At 40.3% G+C, this 23,798-nt stretch overlaps 1 protein-coding gene across 3 annotated transcripts in view; it reads left to right on the plus strand.

Moving 5' to 3' along the window:
* The window catches only part of LOC135211069 (zinc finger protein 335-like), an 85,610-nt gene extending 62,054 nt beyond the window's left edge, over positions 1-23,556 (plus strand). For all 3 annotated transcript variants that reach the window (XM_064244130.1, XM_064244128.1, XM_064244129.1), the window contains 2 exons: positions 5,629-5,679; positions 21,775-23,556. In XM_064244130.1, the coding sequence (XP_064100200.1) occupies positions 5,629-5,679; positions 21,775-22,404 (681 nt within the window). In that variant the 3' untranslated portion in view covers positions 22,405-23,556. The remainder of the gene's footprint in view (positions 1-5,628; positions 5,680-21,774) is intronic.
* Positions 23,557-23,798: the final 242 nt, after the last annotated feature.

A 23,798-nucleotide genomic window follows, 5' to 3' on the forward strand; every position in this document is an offset into this window, starting at 1 on the left:
GTAAGGCCTGCGGTAGACTCAGACCATCCGAGAGGCCCAAGTCTGTGTCATGGTTCTTGAATGATGTCCTTAAATTAGCCTCAGACACTAATAATGACTCATGTGACTTTTTACCCCTCCTGAGGAAAACATTATTCCTATTAAGTCTGGCCTCAGGAGCCAGGGTATCCGAACTGTCGGCTCTATCTAGAGATTCTGGTCATATAGAGTTTCTCCCTTCAGGAGAAGTGTTACTTTCCCCAGATCGTCAATTTTTAGCTAAGAACGAGGACCCACTAGATAGGTGGGCCCCATGGAAGATTCTCCCACTTCCACAGGACCCGTCCTTATGTCCAGTTGCTACCCTGAGAGCATACCTAAATAGAACTGCCCTAAGGTCCTCAGGCCCTCTATTTGTTAGGGAAAAGGGAGGCACCATTTCCTTAAAAGGAATCAGGCAGCAAATCTTATACTTGATTAAACAAGCCAACCTGGAATCCTTCCCTCAGGTACATGATATTAGAGCAGTAGCAACCTCTATCAATTACTTTCAACATATGAATTTTGATGATCTGAAGAAGTACACAGGCTGGAAATCTCCGACAGTATTTAAACGCCATTATCTTAAGTCCTTAGAAGCCCTTAAATTTCCAGCAGTGGCAGCGGGAAACACAGTTTCTCCTGACACTGCTTGAGTAGTAGTATGTAGTTTAATCTAGATCTCTCCTTTCTACCTGCCTCGCTGACATTCTCGCCGTGGCTCAGCCACCATGTAGCCTTATTGTACCGTGGATGCCACATGTTGTGTATATTGTGATTTTTCCTCTTGTTTTGTTCCTAGGATTAGGCACATTTCAAGTTAACCTTACTGTTTAGATCAAGTATAAATTGTTTTGTATTTACTTTACTATTAAGGTTCCGATTGCCCTTTTGTTACTCACCTTGTAACTTTATTCTTAGATTATAGCAATTAACCTTAATTGTTTTTGATTATCCTATGTATTACTTGTGTGCTTCCTTATTCCAAGCTTATGTGGCCATTTCTCTGGTAATATTTCACGTAGTGACACGGGCTGAGCCCAGAAAAGGGATTTTGACGAAGGAAAAATCTATTTCTGGGCAAGGGCCCGTGTCGCCCAGTGAAATCCCACCCTTTTGTGTTACCCCCCTTTTTTGGCCCAAGCTTGGGTGCTATCTGCAGGAATGACGTCAGAGGCGCTGGCCGTAACGGTAGCGAGGTCGGCTCCTCTATAGTTGAGGGATTTTGAAGAAGGATGAATCTAAATGGCAAAGGACCTCTGGTAGGGGTTTTCACTCGCCCCAGAAACCATTTCACTGGGCGACACGGGCCCTTGCCCAGAAATAGACTTTTCCTTCGTCAAAATCCCTTTTTCAACTTCTCGTGGAAGGTAGGGAAAATATTTTTGAATTTTTTCTCTTTCACCATGCATTGATGTGTTTTTTCATAAATTGGCCAAGCTCAAAGTTTACCGGCCTGAGGAGCTGCATATCGATTTTTTTACCTTTCCACTTATAAAGGTTAATGAGTGTCGGTAAAAGTTAACGTTCCTTGTCCGAATAGTGTAATAAACTGATACCATTGTATTCGCTAATGGACCGATTTTTAGATAATGAATGCATATCTCCATGTCTCAATGTGTGATAGTAATTAAGATATGTATGTATGATGGTACTCAGTGTCCTTTAGTTATGGTTAATAAAAGTTAATTGCTGTGTTCAAATACTGTATTAAACGTTGATATAAGTGAAGTGTAGTGTAGTGGAGGAGGTGTTTACTTGTCCCTTGATTCTCCTAGACAAAGGTCACTGTTATACTCCCCTAAGGTCTAAACCTGAAGGACACATACCAGAAGTCCAAAGGAAGTGAGAGGTTTACACACGAGTAGTTTTCCCTTCAGTCAAACCTGTTGTCGGTCCCAGGTATATTGACATACAGCCATTGGAAAAGCCTCTTACAGGATATGAAGTAAGGAAGGAACTATCTGGCCCTATCAGATCTCCTAAACCCAGTCCCGGTCAGGTCCATAGGGATGTGCTGCATGTGCATTCTTTGCTCTCTAGTGATTGGATCCCAGTGTGAACAAGAGGTGTCAATGGCATGTTCTCTATAAAACGCCTAATATGAAAAGGAAAAAATATTAGGAAAATGCGACGTACACATTTCGGAGATTTGCGGCCGCGAATCGGCGCGCGGATGGAAAGAAAGTTTTTTTTTTAAATTCACCATAAATCTAAATATTGTGCTAGACACTTCAAATTTGTTTCAAAATGAAGATAAATGACTGTATATTACTAGATTGTAAGAGTTTTAGCTTACAGTTGTGTTTTTAGACTATTTCGGTAGAGTCAAATTTGACCGAACGTGGTTTTTTTCTATTTATCGTGATTTATATGCAAATATTTCGAAAAAGAGAAAAGCTACAACCTTCAATTATTTTTTGGTTGTATTCAACATGAAATTGCACACATTTTCATATATAAAACTTTATGTAACGGCTAATTTTAAATGGTGCAAACATTTCAACAATCGCACAAACAAAATTTTGATTTTTTTCAGAAGAGTTACCGTGCGTACGTAAGGAATTTTTTTATAAATTCACCATAAATCGAAATATTGTGCTAGAGACTTCCAATTCATTGCAAAATGAAGGTAAATGACTGAATATTACTAGAATATAAGAGTTTTAGCTTACAATTGCATTTTTCGACCATTTCAGTAGAGTCAAAGTTGACCGAAGGTTGAAATTTTTGCACTTGTCTTTATTTATATGAAAATATTTCAAAACTCATATATTTATATGAAAATATTTCAAAACTCATAAGAGCTACAACCATGGGTTGTTTTTAGTTGTATTGTGCATGAAATTGCGCACATTTCCATACATAAAACTTTATGTAATGGCAAACTTAAAATGGTGCAAACATTAAGACAATCGCACGAAAAAATTTATCGGAAGAGTTACCGCGCAGACGTAAGGAAAAAGTTTTTTCATAAATTGACCATAAATCAAAATATTGTGCTAGAGACGTCCAATTTGTTGCAAAATGAAGGCAAATGATTGAATATTACTAGAATATAAGAGTTTTAGCTTACAATTGTGTTTTTCGACCCTTGCGGTAGAGTCAAAGTTGACCGAAGGTTGAAATTTTGGCACTTATCATTATTTATATGAAAATATTTCAAAACTGATAAAAGCTACAATCATGAGTATTTTTTTTGTTGTATTTTACATGAAATTGCGCACATTTTGATATATAATACTCCATGTAACGGATAATTTAAAATGGTGCAAAAATTATGTCAAAGTGACAAAATAATTTTTGAGATGTGTCACTGATACTTTTTAGTGCGATAAGAAAGAAATTCGCTCTTGCGCACCAGCGTAATGATTGTAAACAAAACAACGCCTTGATCCGTGAACTCCCAGCATCCCCCAAGGCGCGTGGTTCAAAAGTTTTTGGCTGGTAGGCCTATAAGTATTTTTCCGCGAATTTAAAAAAGAACTTTTTTGAGTCGACGTATAATACGTCCAATCGGCATACGGGAGACATTTTGACTCGATGTTTAATTCGTCCAATCGGCGTAAGAGGGTTAATTACCTACATACATGATTTCTTTATTTTATTAAATTGCTTACCTTAGTTATGACTGACTTATGAAGTTTACCTAGTGACTCAGAGGGAAAAAGAAAATGGCATCCCATGAATTAGGGGTAATGTTAGAATACGTACAAAAATTGATACATATGTATATAGTAGTTCCTTGTATACCTATTTTTACACTAACCAATAATTTCTTTTTTAAGGGTAATGTATTAAACTACCTTTTAAATCAAATTACATCAACTTTAATTTCATTTAAAAGTTAGCTTAACACTTGGGGAGCATGATTAGGGTTATATTTAGTGTTCAGACGAGTAGCAAGCATTTATTAGCATTTTTAGAGACCGTGCCAAATTTATGCGAAACTTCCCCTTGTGCGAGGGGGTCTGGAACCTAACCTCGCCTGAGTTCGGGGTATTACTGTAGGTCTGTCTTTAAGGACGGGCCCCCATCGGGGAGTCTGTGTTTTGGCCTCTCTGCAACACTTCAGGGTTTCTCCCAATTCCTAGCTCTTCCTGCATTTGCTGAGCCTAGTTCTAGTCTTCTTTTCAGCACCTCAGATCTAGATCAAGGAGCCTACTTGTGGAAATTGTAAGATCTTCTAGTCAATCTAGCCATCAGAAAATGTCCTTCCCATCATGACCTTTTTATCCCCAGGGTTCTCAGGATCTGATTATTGTATTAGGCCAGCCAACCTACGACCTGTTGGTCTCTTCAAGAATAGGCAACAGACACCATGCTATAGACGGTCCTCCTAGGCCCTCATCACATTTGGCCCTTCTACAGGATCAAGGAGGTGCCAAACAGTCTCAGGCTCAATTTTCAGTTGCTCTCCTAATCCGCTCTGGCACATGTAATTGCTCCCAAACCTGCTATGGTTGTTGGTGGACTTTCCAAGATCTGTCCTCCAAGCTGTGTCTTCTCAAACAACCTAGCTTCAGGGTGATCCGATCTTGCCCAGACAGGTGCCCGACCATCCATCGAACGATTGTCTTTCAAAGCTTTCTCATCATGTTTGCCTTAAACCAAGGTGTTGAGTTTGAGAGGAACCTGGGTACTCCAAGTAGTAAAGCTACTTGGAGTACCCACCAGTCCAACTGTTTTTATGGTTGGTTGTTAATACTTGATGTAGGTATGTACTATGTCTAGTTGATTGGTTTGTTGGCACTTACTGTGCCCTGGACAGGAGCAAATATATATGAATGCTTAGTAACCAACGGTTTTTATCCCTCGCAACAAGCTCCCACTAATGTAGAGGTGCATCAGGGTTTCTTTGCCACACCTTACACAGTTAAGATGAATGTTGACCAGAGGCAGTACAGTATCTACCTGCAATAGCTCTCTTACCAGGTAAGGAACAACAAGCATTGTATCAGTGCTAGCAATTTCATATTCTCTAGTTCATTATGATCAGCAATGTTTAGGAATGGAATAGAAAGTGTCCATTTTTTCCTACCTCCAGTGCTATTTGGGATTCAACAATATAATTGCTTGGTAAGTTGTATACATAAAAGTGACATTTCTACGTATAATGAAATAAAGTATTATTTATACTTACCAAGTAATTATGAATCAAAGCCTTCCCTTCTCCCCTCATATGGACGTAATGGGAGAAAACAATTGATGACATTCAGCTGCGTTCCTTCCTTACCCTGAAAGCGAGTGGTGCCAATTAACCTATACAAACTAGTGTTACCGCGAATTTCAAAAATTTAAACTGCCGACAAGTAAAACTTTAAGCAATATAATTACTTGGTAAGTATAAATTAAACTTTATTTTGTTATAAAAAGTTAATGTGGTATTTTATCTCCAAATTACCAAAATTAACTAATGATGTTGAAACACAAGGTTGAAAATTAATTCTATTAAATTCATTGTTTGGCTTTTCCTAAAGCACCATTGTATTTAGTATAAATAACCATTGTTTAGATATACATATATGTTACAGACAGTGTATTATAAAGCCAGATTTGTTAGTTTTGCCATTTCAGCACAGCACTGTATTTAATTGTTTATGTTTTCAGGAACATGGTGAAGCCATATACAATTTCACTGGTAATTTCACCACAACACAGGTAAGTTTTGATAGGAAATATTATTTTAGACAATTTTTACATGCTCTCAAAAGGCCATTAATAATGGTGTTGATACCTTGTCAGTTTGAATTAACAAATTTCAGTATCAAAATAATGTAATGTAGTCAACATTATGAGGGAAAAACATTTTACAATATGAAAATGTTAATATGACTGTCTGCTGTGCAGTAACATTTTTGAAAACTGGTCATAACTAGAGGTCAATGTCTTCTATTGTTGAAAGAAATTGTGTAAATACGCAAATACAGAAGCAGACCAGTCGGTAGTTCACATCCTTTGAGTTGGCTTTAGGATTTTATTCAAATCTGGTCATGCCCACTGGCACTATCTTCAGTAACTCAGGATCTACCCTTATAGAGTTACAGCTAATAGTGTACCTTGCATTAAGTAAACTGTACTTAGGGCTCTTTGCAGGGCCTCTTTGGCTCCCAGCTGCATTTGCTTTCTCTCTTTTACATTTCTTTCTTTTAGCCTCTTCCCACCTAGTTGCCCAGCTGTTTTTGTAACTTTTTCTTGTTCCCTTTCTATATTTCATTGGTGAACAATTAGAAATATGACTCAAAGGTCTCAGATTTCTTTGTAATGATGAATGTATGAATACCTTCTTGCTTTACAATAAGAACTCTGGGAAGTTTTCTGCAATGGGCAAAAGATTGTAAACAAGTGGATCTTAGTACCCAAAGCAGTGGGGACTAGTGTAGGTCCATCAGGGAGAGAAACTGGTGTGTCTAGATTTGCAAAACTTGCTACCAGATACTGGTTCATACGATAATACAGGAGTACCTAAGGGTCTCTCTCTCTCTCTCTCTCTCTCTCTCTCTCTCTCTCTCTCTCTCTCTCTCTCTCTCTCTCTCTCTCTCTCTCTCTCTCTCTCTCATGTACTGAAGTATTTACAGGAATGGTGGCACCCATCGCTATCCAGTCTCACTTAGGAAGGGTGATACTATTTTGCTATCGCAACAGCTATTTTTCTTTATTTCATTGAAGACATCACAGTAGACTGCAGAATGTAACTGTCATCTGTATTGATTGATAAGTTCTTGGAGCTTCTGACGGTTTCCTCGGAATGCATGTGCTACTTGCAGAGTTGTGACATTTGATTATAGGAAACGTACCATTGTTTGCAGTATATTTAGGACAAATTCACTTTAACTTCAGATTTCCAGGAATTTAATAATAGTTTACAGTGACAAGAAGTAGAAGGTTGAGGGTTGCAGGAAAGATCTACAGCAGTGGTGGTGGGATTCAAGAACATTGCCTGCATTCTACGGAAGTTGATGGCAGTTGAGGATGGAGAAAATTAACTATTGTAACAGAGTAGATGGTCACCTACTATTAGATGTAGTGTACAACAGAAACAAAAGGCAAATCAAGTTATTAACTATTTATGAGACAAGTCTTAAGATCTTTTACTGGAGAGGAGAGGAAGAGTTATTTTCTAGATCTCATCAGATGTAACCAGGTTATACTTCCAGAATTGTCTCCTGACATAATATTTGTGATTTCTAGAACCTCAAATGTGATGGATGAATGCAATTTTTTTACGAAACTCTGAGAGCTGAATCCATTCCCTCTGAAGAGGCCTTTTGTCAAAAATTTTTTATGTTCAAATTATCATTACATATTTGGTAATTCAATCAGACCACAAAACTCTCAGAACTGTTCTGTATTGCTCAGAAGACCTAGATTAATAATTACTACTCACCAAAAATGGTTTCCTCACCTTGCAGCTCTTTTGTTGGATGTCTTGAGATAACTCACTGTGTAGCCCAAACTTCTGAAACAGCCACATTTAAAGTTTACCACAACTCCTAGGCTCTGGATCTACATGAGTGAAGATTATCCAATGATCTTGTCAGGTAGAGAAGAATTTTTTTGGACATTTGAATTGTGAATCACCAATGTCAACCATAGTGATATCATAGCTGCTATTATCTGTTAGTAGACAATTTTGTTCTTTATATTTTTAGACTAAGCATGGCAATATGAATGTAACTTATATTCTCTCAAAGAATTGTGAGATATTACCAGCCATTTTTACCTTTAGCAGAGAAATCAGCCACCATAATTGCCAAGGGGAACATTTATCATCCTTCAAAGAGAACCTTGCCAAGAGGAAGAGATTAAACCACCTGTAGGTCTTTGAAGGTTATTTGGATAGATTACCAAAACAAATAATTGGGCAATGGAAATCATGAAGACACAGGGTACCAGAAAGACTCATTAAACTAGTGATGATACTGTATCATAATACTTGACCGAGAATGAAGACGGTAGCAGGTGTATCAGGATTGTTGGTGAATCCTTTGCTGTATAACTTGGTACAGGTTGAACCTCTATAATTCTTTAACCACAGTTTTTTTTTCTTTTTTTTTCTTTTTTTTAGTAATGTGCTTTCACTTACACTTGCAAAATGTATCAACCTACCATAAACGTATGTGTTTGTCAAATGCTTATTACATTAAAAAATATATATCACAGGCTTATGTAGAACATGTGTTCAGGGCATGTTGGCCAACTTCAATGTGAGAGTGGTGGTTGTATGGGCAATGAGCTATTTCTCATACATCACAGTTTCATTTTACATTCAGTGTACTCTGAGCAGTTAAGGGTAAACGTATAATTTATTGACAAAAATGGTGGGATATCAAGTAGAAAATTTGTTCTCACAAATATCTTCTTTAGACAGAATTAATGATGGTTTTCAGAAAGAGTGGTGAGATTGGATGTGGTCACAATTCATAAGATGATGATTGAATCTCAGCGATATATTTAATGAACTTTTAACTTCTGTAATAATTCATGAATAATTCACTGGAATTTCAGAAGTAAATATACATAAAAAAATTTCTGTGATTAGTCCAAGAGATTATTTCCCATCTTATCAATATTCAAAGATTTTCTAAAATTATTTTCTGCCAATTAATTTAATTTTTCTTTTAATTTTTTACAATTAATTTTGATTTCTTTATGATAATTTTATCATAGGAGGAATGACGTTCATTAAAATGACTTATCACTTTGATATACAGTATAAAAATAGCTTATGATTTTTTAATGATTGCAATTTCCTCTTTATTATGCCCAATGAAAACCATTCCCTAAAGAACTATAAATAATATATACAAAACAAATAACCTTCTGTATTACTGTTATTACATTATAGCAGTGCAATATATATATATATATGAAAAAGAAAAAAATAAAACAATCGGAAATATTTGGCATATATTGAAACACCTTCCATGGCCAAGCACTCTGGGTTTGACAGTAGATGATGCTCAAGTTTTCACTGATAAAATTCAACCATTGTTATATTGTTATAACCATTAAAAATGTCATAAAATACATTACCGTTTCTGGCAAGATTTGTAATGATCATGCAATTTGTTGTAAATAACTTTAGTATGCATATAGAAAAATTCATGCACTTGTATTTCACTGACAAAATTCTGCTGGTCCTGTTTCTGCTGATCTTGCAGCCCCTGCTCCTATCCCTTCCGGATGCCTGCCTGACTATTTTTGGTAAGCCTAGAAGAGGTAGGACAAACTTGCAGTTTTGTGAGGTCAAAGCAGTGCTGGTGTGGATCACTTTCCTGTCCTTCCTTTTTGTCTTGGTCTTCACCTTTTCCCTTACCTTTCCCATCTGCAGAATGGTGAGATCATAGGAAAAAGGCTTGGAATACAGCCTCTTGTAAGAAGAATGTTGACTGACAGCAGCCCTGGCAACCATTTGTAGGGTAGGTATCCAAAGTTCTCCAAATGGATCAGCTCACTGGTTCACTCATTATTGATCACTGGTGCAGGAGTCTCATGCCTAGTTGCTTCCAATTACCTGCCCATGTTTGTAGAGGGGATGGTGGGGGGGACCAATTCTGACTCTTCCCTTGCTCATGCTTCTTCTGAGTCACAAAGGGAATAGTCCACACATCCCAATCTATTGATTCTTTTGTTAAATCTTCAGCAGAAAACCGTTATAGAGTCAATAGACTATAAACCCAAGAGAGCTCCAAGGAGAAATCAGCCTGCAGAGAGACAAGATATAGGAAAAGGTTATGAAAAATAAATAGGAAATAGAAAATAAACCTACACACCTGAGTTCAGGAATTGGCAAAAGAAACCAGGAATGAATTTACTCTTAGCTCCAGATTTAACTTGGTATATCTTGAGACATGCTCATGACCTTTCCTCAAACTTTCATGAGGATGGATGAACTCTTGTGCTTGATACCCATCTGGATTTGCATCATTGCATGGGCAGCCAGCTGTTGACACTGCCGACATGCCTCTTTATACCATTCTGCAATGTACTGTGTGCATTTGCTTGTCTCATTAAGTGAGACCAGCATGCTTGATTCGGCCTGTGACTTGAGGCATGAAGATGGTCACACTTGATCAACTTTAATGTCTTTAGACTATGAATATGTCTTGGACTTGCTCTATTCATTCTTCATGATCTTTAGAACAGGCACAGGATCAGAGGATTGGGCTGCTACATCCTTTCCCTCTGCTTCAGTGAGGGATCTTTCTTGCTAAGTATTGGATTTTGCTTATAGATCATGCAGATGGAGTTAGAGAGAGACTTTTGTGAGGTCATTGCACTCATTTGTGAATGGAAAGTGATCAGAAGTGTTCTTCGGTATCTGGTTCCCTCCATTAATTGTACTTGGATTTGTTCCCATAATCTTTACTGTCTTTTCTACAGCCCTGGAGTCTCCCTGCTACTGGTGGATTAGGTGAAGTGGACCCTCAGATTTCAAGTGTCAAATTGCCCTTTCCAGAGTGTCATGTGCTCAATCAAGCTTTTTACCCAGCCCCAACATGATATTGAAGATATTAGGCCCATTTCAGGTGTCGTTGTGGTTGGACATTTGTTTCAGCACAATGGTGGACTAAGCCTTCTTATATGGCACTCAGAGGAGGACAATGCAAAGTTCCAAAGGTTGTAGGTGTCAAGAGAATGGACATCAATATGTCAGCAAACCTATTGGCTAACCTTGTTTTGAGAAGATATAATTTTGTAGTTTCTTTTCAAAACAGGTTTTGATCTTCATTTTTGAAATGGATAGGTTGAGACAGCGTTGGAGGAACTGAGAAATGACACTCAGGACTTTGTATTAGCAGCCATGCATTTCCTTCAAGCCTTTGTGGGGTGGCTACACCACTGACACTGGGCTTAGAAAAAGATTAGGCTTAGAAAAGCTTAAACCTTTTCTAAGGCCTGGTCAGAAATTCACATTCTTATAGAATTGGCTAGTCTTTTCAGTTCTTTCAGTCTTCTGTTTAGGCCTCAAGCCTTGTGCCTGAATGGAGGCAAAGGAAGGGGGGAGGAGGAAGCTGGATTTGAATCTTCTTGTCTTGCACCAAGTTGGTGAGGCCTATCATGCCACTGACAATGCAATAGTAACAGGTTCAAATCTTTTGGAAGTCTGTTATTTGGGATGGTTGCACACTATTTTTCAAAGACAGGTGGCCTGCCCTATCTCACAGAAATCCCATCTCCAACTTAGCCTTCATTATTCTCAGTTTTGCATGCGCTCTGCAGAGGATGGACAGAGCCAGAGAAAGATTTGCAATAAGTTGCAGACTACTGCTCTCACAGCTACAGTTATCTTTTCCTGGTGGAAAAGGCTGGTAAGGTACGAGGGGGGACCCAAAAGTAACCGAAATTGTGTCATAGAATTTTATTCAGTTATTGTTACATGTTTACAGTCTTATCAACTTCAAAGTATTCTCCATTTGAAGCAATGCACTTATCCAGACGTGTTTTCCACTGTTGAAAGCAATTCTGGAACTCTTGTGAACTTATGGCTTTTAATGACTGTCGTTTTCTTCTGAACCTCTTCAACGTCTGCAAAACGTTTTCCTTTGAGGGCTTTCTTCATTCGGGGGAACAAAAAGAAGTCACAGGGAGCAAGATCGGGTGAATAGGGAGGGTAGGTAAGTGGGGTCAGAAACTGTCTCACACTCAAGGCGGTGTGCGAGATTCCGTGAGACGGAAACGCCCTGACCTGTGGCAAAGTGGAGGGTGGTGGCTTCATCACGACAATGCACCAGCGCACACCGCCTTGAGTGTGAGACAGTTTCTGACTTCTTTTTGTTCCCCCGAATGAAGAAAGCCCTCAAAGGAAAACGTTTTGCAGACGTTGAAGAGGTTCAGAAGAAAACAACGGAGTCATTAAAAGCCATAAGTTCACAAGAGTTCCAGAATTGCTTTCAACAGTGGAAAACACGTCTGGATAAGTGCATTGCTTCAAATGGAGAATACTTTGAAGGTGATAAGACTGTAAACATGTAACAATAACTGAATAAAATTCTATAACACAATTTCGGTTACTTTTGGGTCCCCCCTCGTAATGTTGGCTTCTCTCAGAGAGGGTGATTTCTTGCTTTTGAAACCTCTGCAAGATGCACCTTTCCAGATACCTACCCATCAAGACTCTCAGTGGTACCTCCTCTTCATCTTTGATTGGACAGTTTCTGAGCCCTGTGTTTTGGAATGTTGACATTCCCACAGTTGTTCTTGTAAGTGTTCGTGCTGGTGTCTGCTTAGATCCATTAGCTCAGGTTCTATTTGTTATCTTGATGACAGTTTAATCCTGACACTCTCTAAGATACAGTTGGTATAAGTGGGATTCCTTTGTTGCAGTTTTAAGATCATGGTAAACAAGGAAAAGACAATCTACATCCCAGACAGCAGAGAGTATACAGTATCTGGGTATGGTGATCAACTCATTAGTGGGATGAGCCTTTCCCACAGACTCTTAGCTCAGCTGGGTAAGGAAGGGTTCAGTACAGTTCCTGCCCCTGGCCAGCCTTGGTAAGTTATGGGTCACCGGTCTTCTTTGCACTTTCATCAGTGGTGTCTGAAGCTTTACTGGTCACCTGCAGCTGATCTTCCAACATATCTCAGACCCCAAACTAAGAAATGAACTGATTTTGCATGGTGGTTGAATGACTTGAACCAACTTGCCATGGTTTTCACATGTATGTCAGCATTTTCAAATTGGGTACAGCATGAGTTACTTGGTAGTATTGATGAGCAACAATGCAACCACTGTGGTATGTATATGTTAACAAGCAAAGAGGACTGTCCCCCCCTGCAGGTTGGCAAGGCAAGTTTCCCATCAGATTCAGGAGTTGACAGTAGAATTACACCAGTGGGCAGTGACTTTCTCAATGGATCTCAGCCAGATACACTCCAGGCGAGAGGAACATTGTGGTAGACATGCTGAGTGGTCACTTCATCAGGAAGGCCAACAGTAGATCTCTTTGAGATCAGATACAACAAAAAACTAGAGGTATTTAATTCAGTCATTCCAGATCCCTGGGCCGTGGTAGATGACACCCTGCAACACCCTTGGGACAACCTGGACATTCACACCTTTTCTCCTCTTGCCTGATCCATCAAGTAATCAATAGAGTAATGACTTCTAAGAACCTCAGGATGATCCTAGTGTCTCCCTTGTGGCCACACACAGACTGGTACCCTGATCTTCTAGCTCTGCTGACCAAGGCACTGAGGGAGATTCCCCCTGCCACAACCTTCTTTGCCAACAGCACATTGAGAGGTTCCACCATTAGCTTGGGTCCCTATCACTTCATGGCTGGAGGCTATCCAGTATCTTCTGTGAGTAAAAGGTTTTTCTTGAAGAGCAGCAACAGAGATGTCTGGCTATCTCTGAAGATCATCTACAGCCATGTACCAGGGAAAATGGGCCGTCTATTGTGGTTGATGTTGTCAATGTGGTTTCTCTCCAGTCTGAACTTCGGTTCAACAAGTAGTGGACTTCCTCATATTCATCTGTAGAGAGAAGCTACTCTCTGTGATAGCCATCAAGGGCTGTAGAGCTACTTTAGGATTAGTTATGCATTCAAAAGGTGTAAACCTTTCCACCTCATGGAAAATCTCTATACTTCTTAAGAGTTTTGAACAGTCCTGTTCCCGAGAGATCTTAAGCCTCCAAATTTGGATTTGACCCTGGTACTTAGCAGCCTCATTTTTGCTCCATATGAAACTGTACAGGGTTCATCAGGCAGAAATTTACCCCTCAAAATGGTCTTCTTACTGTCCTTGGCTTCATCAGAGAGAGTAGATGAACTTCATGGACTCATTTTTTTTTTTTTTTTTTTTTAATCACTTGAGGGATTTGGGATCTATAGCCTATGAATTTGTCTTGGAATTTGTAGCTAAGACTCAAAATCCCTTGGTTCGCAATCAGAGGTTTGAGACGTTCTCGATCCCCTCCCTTGGAGTTTTTGTTGCTAACGATCCTGACAAATTACTTTTATGTCCTGTCAGGGTACTGCATTGCTATCCAAAAAGGACTCACCATGTCAGACCTTAGTGTCAAAGACTTTTTGTTAGCACGGGCCAGAACATGAAAGAGTGTCCAAGAACACCATTTCCATTTGGCTACATGGAGTGATTAGACAGGCATACAGTACCTCTTCACGTACAGATGCCAATACAGTGCATGGAAGAGCCCATGATGTTGGGGGCCTTGGCCCTTCCATCACTTTCAAAAAGAACTTGTCAGTTCATAGAATATTGAAGGCTGGTATATGGTTTAGCCAAATGACCTTCACATCCTTGTATCTGCAGGATGTTGCCCATAGGTCCTTGGATACCTTTTCCTTGGGTCCTATGGTGGCTTGTAGCAGGACAGTTTGTATTTTACCTAGTTGTTGGTAATGAAAGTGAGAGTGAATGGAATGACTAGCCTTCTTCCCATCTTTTTCTTTTTCTCCCCTTCCGGCGGGCAGCTGAGAGATTTGAACTGTCATTTGCTGGAACTGGCTAGATATAGGTGAGTGAGCATGCATTCTATAAGTCATATTTGATTGTTCCCACGCAATACAAATTCTTTGATAGAGGCAAGTCCCTTTCTCTCTCTTACAAGAGGAGAGCGGAACTGACAACAGAACAAGGCTGGTAGTTAACATGAGTTTTATTGTCTCTGACGATTACAAGTTCTTTTCCTTCTTCCAAGACACAATGTAAACAAGAGTTCCCATTGTCTTTTGGCCTGGATGTCTGACTATTAAGTAAACCTTCGCTTAACAGATCAGAGGCATATGACTCCTTCCTTTGCTCAAACAATTGGCCAGGAAGTGACCCCAGGTGAAACAAACCACCAGTCGGTTCCAAACTTACTTTATCCTCCCACCATAAGTAAGTCTCCCCTTTCTGAACCCTTAATGGATGGATAGGCTCTCAAGAGTAGCAATAACAGGTTGTGGATGATGGATGAATTGATCCTGGGGAGAAGCAATATTAGGCGCCTTCGATTTGAAGGGAATTGGGTGGGTAACAGGTGCCACTACTTCTATAGCCCATCAATTCACTATGGCAACTTTTAGACTTGATAAGATGAGAGACTGTGTGGCTCAGAGCTTATTTTTGGTCTTGACTTCAAGGGAGGATGTACTGCCTTCTTTGTCTCACATGACGTCTTTTTGTAAATTTGGTCATAAATATACCAAGGGTTGCTGTTGGTTTTAGTTCTTATCTTTTATAATAGTATGTCAGTTATAAATGTAATTTTGCAAAGAAATGTGCAAGGAAATATTAGAAGAAACATATATAAAGCCAAAAAAGCTACTGCATTACATTCTTTGTAAATTTACGTAAATATTTTACAACAAATATGCTCAAAGTGTGTTACTAATTTTATTTCTTGTCTGTTTTGATATTGTGTGATCTGTAATTATAATTTTACAAAATATATAATAAATTCATTTATTAGAAAAATCATGTATAAGTTCATCAAATTTACGATTGTCTTGTAAAAAAGGCCCCACAACGGGTTGTCAGTACGTAGTCATTTTCAACTCTCATGGAAGGTAGGGGAATTATTTTAAAATTTGTTTTCTTACACCATGTGCATTTGCATATTTTCTTCTTTCCATTGATGAGATTTTTTTATTTTTATTTTTCCAACCTCAAAGTTTACCAGGTCTGGGGTGCTGCACACTGATAAATTACCCATCCATTAAGGGTTAAGACCATGGATTTGTTCTGTATATGAACAAATGAAAAATTTGTAATTAATTTGTATTTTTCATAATTAACAAACCTGAGGTCTTAACATTGGTGGCCCACCTCAAGCCACCCCTCATTCAGTTACCTGGCTTGGAAGAAAACTGAAGCATCACACCATCCGCTAGGGGGAAACCAGGTCAAGATTCTGGCAGGAGTTCCTGCAAGAAGGAGTCTTCCTCATTATCTCTGCTTGACAAAGTCGCCTCTGTTCAGGCTAGTATCCCGACATCATCGTCTATTCACGCTTGCGTACCTACACTTGGACGTGTTTGTGACCGTAGGAGTGTTGAGCCTTCGTCATCTGTGCATGATCAAAGCTCTGGCCTATGTGTGCGTGTGGATGTGGTTGACATTGCTCCCACGTCCTCTTCCTCGGCTCCTGTGTGTCGTTGTAAGGATGGTAAGGCTCCAATCAAGAAGTCTAAGGTTGCAGAAGTGAAGGTGCTACAGGACAAAGAAGTAGTCCAAGGACAGGTTACTCATTCTCATGGGATGATGCTTGTCCCTGATGATCATTCTTCTCCAAAAAACTCGCTCCATTCTTGTTCAGTGTCTCATGACAGGGCACGATCGATGTCTCGCAGACGCGCCTATGTATTGTCACAAGATTGTGTATGCTTTCCTCATGCGAACACATACACATTTTGCCTGACATACATGTACATGATCTCGCCAATGGTGTTTCTGGCTCGTTACACGAATCTGGAAAAAGTTTGAGTAGGGATTGGTCCTTGCTGTCTCTATTGGTGGGCGACCAACAACCTTTGGTAGCTGGTTCTTTGAGTGTGAGGGATGTCTCTCCGGCCCTGGAAGTTAGACCCTCTAGACTAGAGAGTCATCGATCAAACCAACTTCTTATTGTCATCAGTCTCCTATACCAGAGCAGGAGGAAGAAGAAAGTCAGGTGTTTATGTTCCTTTTCAGAAGTTGTTGAACTCATTCGTGGGTTCAACAACCTGGAATGTAGGACTCAGACTCTGTCGTCTATTACACCTACATGTTTGGAGGCCTTGGTGGGAGCCAGCCATGACCCAAGATCTTTTGAATTTCCTCTGTCAGGCCATGCTCATCCCATCTTACAGCATGTGAATGCGTTGGTGTGGGATTGGGATGGCTCTCTTCGTTCGAAGGGGTCATCTAAGTTTCTTCCTCCTTCTCTCATGCAACATAGGAAATACTGTTCAACAAATTCAGTCCATCTGATGCCTTGTCACCTTAACCTAGACGTTATTCGTCTCAGACCTGGTTTAACCTTAGAGCAGGTTAGATCTTAAAGCCCTTCTCTGTCGTCTCAGGAAACTCTGGCTATGGAATCTACAGCAGCTTCCATCTTTCAGACAGTCTGATAGGTCGGCTGAGAGGTTAGTAAGTGCATCTTCCCTTGCTTGGTTACTACAGTCCAGGGGTAAGGTGTTCTCCTATTTGTCCCACCTTAGTGCTAACCTTTGGACTAATCTGCTAACTAGGAGAGATGCAGCATTGTCCAAGGTGGCTGCCTCAGTGGACAAAGAGTCCTTGTTGGCACTCCGAAATGGGGATCTCTTGGAGTCTCAATTCCTCTTCCCTAGGACGGAGTTGGAGAACGCGATCAATAGACGAAGAGCCGATATCAAGGACAGATTGGTTCACCAAGTTGTGTTGAAGTTGGAGGCACGTCTACGTCGTCCCCCTCTTCCTCCTCCTCAGAGACAGGTAAGGAGATCCTCTCCAGTCAAACCTCCTAGGGGCTCTGCTTCAGCTAGGATCCCTCGGGCTTCATCTCAGGCTAAGGGTGGTAAGCAGCGTCCCTTTCAGTCCCATTCCTTCAAGTCAGGGAGGGGAGCTAGAGGAAGAGGCAGAGGTGGCTGTCAGTAGTACGGGCGCCTCTCCCTCTCTGTTGCCACGGGTAGGGGGATGCCTGGCGGGCCAGAGGGCCAAGTGGCAAGACTATTGGGCGGAGAAGTGGGTAGTAGATTTTCTACGGGTGGGATATCTGCTATCGTTCAACTTCTCTCCCCCTCTCTCGGACAGTCCATTGCTCGGTCAGGCATACCCTTACAACTCAGCAAGGTTCTTAGCTCTTCAGGAGGAAGTGATGAAGATGCTGGACAAAGGAGCTGTAGAGGAAGTAATTCGTCCTTCCCCAGGTTTGTACAGTTGCATTTTCCTCATACCAAAGGCGACAGGCAACTGGAGACTGGTCATCGACCTTTCCACCTTGACTCATTTTATCAGGAAGACAAGGTTCAAGATGGTGATGCCACAGACGGTGTTGGGCAGCAGTGAGGGACAACGACTTAATGCTGTCAATAGACCTGAAGGATGCTTACTTCCAGATTCCTATTCATCCTTCTTCCAGGAAGTTTCTTCACATCACTCTCAGAGAGAAAGTGTTTCAATTCAAGGTCCTTCGCTTCGTGTTAACCACGCTCCCTCAGGTGTTCACCAGGGTCTTCTCACTAGTCTCGACATGGGCTCATGCTCAAGGGATTCGCCTGCTGAGATACCTCGACGACTGGCTTGTCTTAGCAAGCTCCAGGAAGAAACTGTTGCAAGACAGGGATCGTCTTCTTCGGTTTTGTTCAGAACTGGGTATTGTGTTGAACCTAGAGAAGCCAAATCTGGAGCCCATCAAGAGGGTGCTTTACCTAAGTATGGTAATAGATATAGCAGCGTCAAGAGTGTTTCCTTCGGAGCAGAGGTTAGAGAAGTTGTGAGTAGTAGCACGCAATTTCCTCTCACAACCAGAACAGTCAGCTCACCTATGGCAGGTTCTAGGGATTTTGTCTTCTCTAGAGAAGCTGGTCCCTCACGTTCATCTACATCTTCATTCCATACAGTGGAGACTGAAAGACTTCTAGTTCCTGGTAAGAGACTCCCCTGTTCAGAAGGTGCCTCTGTGCAAAGAAGTGAGAAAGGACCTTCGTTGGTGGTTTGAAAATCAGAATCTCTTAATAGGTGTTCCTCTGAACTCTCTCCCTCCAGACTTCCTTCTGTTCTCGGATGCCTTTTTCGTAGGTTTGGGTACTCATCTGGGGGACCTCATCACGTCGGGCGTTTGGCATTTGGAAGAGAAGCTTCTGCACATCAACATCTTGGAGATGAAGGCAGCTTTTCTGGGTCTGAAGGAATTTTGGGAGAAATTAGAGGGTCATTCTGAGGTTCCGATGTCAGACAACACCATGAAGGCGGCCTATGTGAACAAACAAGGGGCCCTGGTATCTCGCCAGCTCTACTGTCTGACAATCAAATTACATCAACTGGCAATCGACAACTTGGTGGAACTCTCAGCAAGATACATTCCAGGCAAAAAGAACGTGGTCACAGACAAGTTGAGCTGTCAGAACCAAATTCTAGGCACGGAGTGGTCTCTACATCAGGTTGTGGCAGACAGGCTTTTTCAGGTGTGGGGGAGGCCTATGTTAGAACTTTGCAACCCGCTACAACAACAAGCTAGAGGTCTATTGCTTGGTGATTCCAGATCCCCTAGCACTAGCAGAAGATGCCTTTCAACATCCTTAGGACAACTTAGAGGTGTACACATTTCCTCCGTTTTACCTGATCCATCAAGTGCTGAACAGGGTGATGAGATCTTGAAACTTCAAGATGACATTAGTGGCTCTTCTGTGGCCGCAGGCAGAATGGTTTGCGGACCTTCTGTTTCTGCTGTCAGAGGCTCCGAGAGAAATTCCCCCAGGAGGCAATTACTTTGCCAACCTCACATCGAAAGATTCCACCACTCGGTAGAATCCCTGTCTCTTCATGGATGGAGGTTTTCAAGTATCTCCTCCGAGCAAGAGGATTTTCTCAGGAGACTTCCAGCCATCTCTGGAAGTCCTCGTCTGCAGTCTACCAAGGGAAATGGGCAATATACTGTGATTGGTGTCATCAGCGGGGTTTCTCTCCACTGAAAACCTCTATTCAGCACATAGCAGAGTTTTTGGTCTTTCTCAGAGATGAGAAATGTCTTTCTGTGTCTGCTATCAGAGGCTACAGAGCAGCTTTAGCCTTGGTGTTATGCCTAAGAGGTGTAGATATCTCCTCATCCTGGGAGATCTCTTTATTGTTCAAAGGTTTCAAGCAGACCTGTTCTCCAAGGGAACTTAAGCCTCCCGCATGGGATGTTTCAATTGTCCTTAAGAGTTTCACTAGAGCTCCTTACGAACCCTTACGGCGTTCCTCAGACAGAAACTTAATGCTGAAGACAGTTTTCGTTTTAGCTTTGGCTTCCTCGAAAAGGGTGGGAGAGCTTCATGGCCTTAGTTATGATGTGAAACATACTAGGGGTTGGGGGTCGGTGACCTTCGAATTTGCCCCGGAATTCGTGGCCAAGGCCCAGAATCCATCGGTACATGACGACAGGTTTGCCTCCTTTTCCATACCATCTTTGAATGACTTTGTAGATAATGACCCACAAGAGCTCTTGTTATGTCCTGTTTGAACCTTATGTTGCTATCTCAAAAGGACTCAACACCTCAGGCCAGGATGTCATAGGCTTTTTGTTAGTATGGGATGAACAAGGAAAGAGGTTTCCAAGAATACCATTACTTTCTGGATTCGTGAGGCAAGGAAGCAGGCATATTCGTCTCTTGATGGTTTTGTCACTGAGTCTGTGCAGGCTAGAATACATGACATCAGAGGTATAAGTTCCTCTCTGGCATTTAAGAAAAATTTTGCTGTTCGTAGAGTTTTGAACAGTGGGACTTGGTTACGACAATCCACGCTCACCTCCTTTTATTTGAGAAATGTTGCCCACAGGTCTATGGACACATTTTCCCTAGGTCCTGTGATGGCTGCCCAACAAGTGGTTTAACTCATCCTTGTCCTTGACCAGACAGTTTGTATCTTACCTGTGGTGATTGTGTGAAAGAGAGAATGAGCGAGTGGCCTGGTCTCTTTCTCTAATTTCCATTCTTCTTTCTTCGGGCAGGTTGAGGAATAGACACGTCACATGCTGGACTGGTCTGATACAATTGAGTTCGGTAGCAATACTGATAGTCTGTTGGTTGAATGTATTTACGAATATCAAACCCTCTTTTCAGTAGCATATACTCCACCTTCTGGCAAGGGAAGGTCTGGAGTAATAACAGACCTCTGTGATCATATGGTTTGTTACTGAACAGTCAAAATTTTCTTTAGTCCCTTAAATGCAATGAATCTGCTCATATATCATTGTATTGTAACCTAGATGATTTAGTTGTAGATATCGGTTTATCTGTATTCTCACAGGCATTTGTCTACCTCCTTTAGAACTCTTCTCGTTCCAGGGGGTGGTCAGGGGGGTTAACTCCCTGCCAGTTTAGGATGTCTATACCGCCCTCCAAGTATAAGGGTATCCTACTGTTAAGACCGAAGGTTTGTTCTGCATATGAACAAATTGCAAATTTTAGACTCAATTTGTATTTTTTGTAGCTAAAAAACCTGAGGTCTTAACGCATACTGCCCACCTCCAACTAGCCCTCTATTAATTTTTTTTATTCCTGGGTTGGGAAAAGACTGGGTATCATGGGGTTAGACGTGGTCTTCAACCAGATCTCACAGATTCTTTGCTCACAATATCCAATTGTATTAACTGGTTTACTAGCTGCACTTGGAAATATCCTATTGTTAAGACTTCAGGTTTGTTAGCTATGAAAAATACAAATTGATTTTAAAATTTTTGTTTTTCCATTCAAGCATGTTTTCATTATGTACCATTTATGTATACTACAAGGTGTTCCTGTACTTACCCCTTGATGAATGGTCCCATATCTTGATTCCCAAAGGCCAGCTGAAGATAAAGGCCTACATAATTGCGAGTGAACATCATGAAGTGACAGTGTAGAATTTTAGAATTGTCTAATATACTGAAACCATTTGTAAAAGGCATTTGAAAAATAGTTAATTGTCCTTGAAATTATTTTTTCAATTTTTTACTTTTACCTCTGATTTTATAGGGTTTTTCTTTAACCTTTGAACATCTCCTAGTAAAATTGACTTAGTCTGTAGAGCTTTTCAGTGTGTATTACACTGTGTTGTGTTTTTTTAAGGGTCTGTCTTATGTTTTAACAGAGCCAAACTACGCAACCAACTGGATTAAAGGAAGCTATGGAATGCCATTATGGGGATTGCAAATGCATCAAACAAGAAAACCAGCAGGATTCTTCAGCCCAAACAGTGCCACCTCCTCCAGTTCCCTTCAAACCGTGTTCTGGAAAGCATTGCAACTGTACTTGTAAGACCCACAAAATTGTTATTGCACAGAAAAAAGAGCATGCTGGGAAAATTCATAAATGTGCACATTGTGACTTCACTAGTAAGCGTTCTGACAATGTAAGACGGCATATGCTTAGACATACGGGTGAAAGACCCCATAAGTGTCCACATTGTGATTTCAGTGCAAAACGACCACATTCCATAAAAAAACATATAGAAAATATTCATAGTAAGGAATTGAATTGTGAAAGCATTACAATGGAAAATTTGCAAACTAAGAATAGAACTGAAGAAATTTCCTTAGATGGTATTCAAGAAAAAGACCTAAGAGGTGACAGCATAACGCTGGAAAATCTTCACGAAAAAAGCTTACACACAGATGGTATTGCCATGGAAAATATCCATACCAAAGATCTTGGAACTGAAACTATTGCTATGGAAAGTATGCAAAGTAAAGACTTAAGCACTGATGGGATTGTTAGATAAAATCTAGTAATCATATTATAAATAATATTTCTTTTAGGCTCTTACAGTTAGCATGCTGCTGCATTGCTAATTGAAAGAATTTCTAAAGTACAAAATGTTCATCTGTAAAACACATGAAAGCATTGAGGTAGTGATGTCTTAAGAGGTACAATCTATTTTATTTATTTCTTACTCTGCGAAAAAGCAGGTCTGTGTTGCAACCAAAGTACAGTAGTCATTAAAGAGCAGCCAAGTTTTCATAGCTTGTATTGTTTCTGTAGTAAGAATAATATAATGTTATGTATATTTAAATGTTATTGTAATAACCAGTATGTCTATCATGATCAAAATACTCAGCAAATTCATACCTTCATAGTTATGTAATATGATGCCTGTACCTGTTTATCCTGCTCCTGGGTTCATTATAAGTTTGGACACTTTTAGAGGGTATGGTTTTATTCCAATTTTTATTTATTCTTTCATGACAAAGCTTTAATTTGAAGTTTTTAATATTTGTGACACCTAACCTCTGAAGTGTTGCAAACAAAAGAAGAATAGCCCAAAAGCCATTTACTGAATAACAGTTTGAACACCTTTGACCCACAATTGATCCCTGATCCTCTTTATCTGCCTAGAGCAACCAGATTTCCTGAACAACAGCATCAATATGCAGTAAATGTGCCTTGCTGTCAAACTTCTCAGTTCTAGAGGTCCTTTATTCCTCACACCATTGGACTGGAACAGCCTCCCTGTGGAAGTTGTGCTGTTGGAACTAAAGAAGTTCAAGTGAAGGGTAATACATTACTATACAATACTGATCTCTTTGCATTTTAATGCATGTTTATCTATTTGTTAATTTATTGATTTTTTGTTTTCTTTTTTAATAAGTGGGGGTCTCCTTTCTTTATGTCCCTTTACCTCATCTTACTTCTTCCTATTGAACACAATATTCTTTTGAAGCTTGAATTTTTAGTCAGTTGCCCCTGTGGCCTTGTTCCATATGGATAGGTTTCACCTGCTGAAAAATAATGATGAAAATAACATGTAAAAAAAACTGCTAGCTTCATTCATATGCGTCACCATTAAATCAGTACAGTAACACCTCAAACCTAGATTAAGTTAAGTATATCTTAGTTCAACCAGACCACTGAGCTGATTAACAGCTCTCCTAGGGCTGGCCCGAAGGATTAGATATTTTTATGTGGCTAAGAACCAATCGGCTACCTAGCAACGGGACCTACAGCTTATTGTGGGATCCGAACCACATTATATCAAGAAATTAATTTCTAATCACCAGAAACAAATTCCTCTGATTCCATGTAGGCAGAGCTGGGAATTGAACTCGGGACTACCAAATTGGTAGGCAAGCATGTAAACCACTCCTCCAACGAGGAACTACCTTAAATTTAGAGGGG

Source organism: Macrobrachium nipponense, chromosome 4 (assembly GCF_015104395.2).
Source record: "Macrobrachium nipponense isolate FS-2020 chromosome 4, ASM1510439v2, whole genome shotgun sequence".
NCBI lineage: Eukaryota > Metazoa > Arthropoda > Malacostraca > Decapoda > Palaemonidae > Macrobrachium > Macrobrachium nipponense.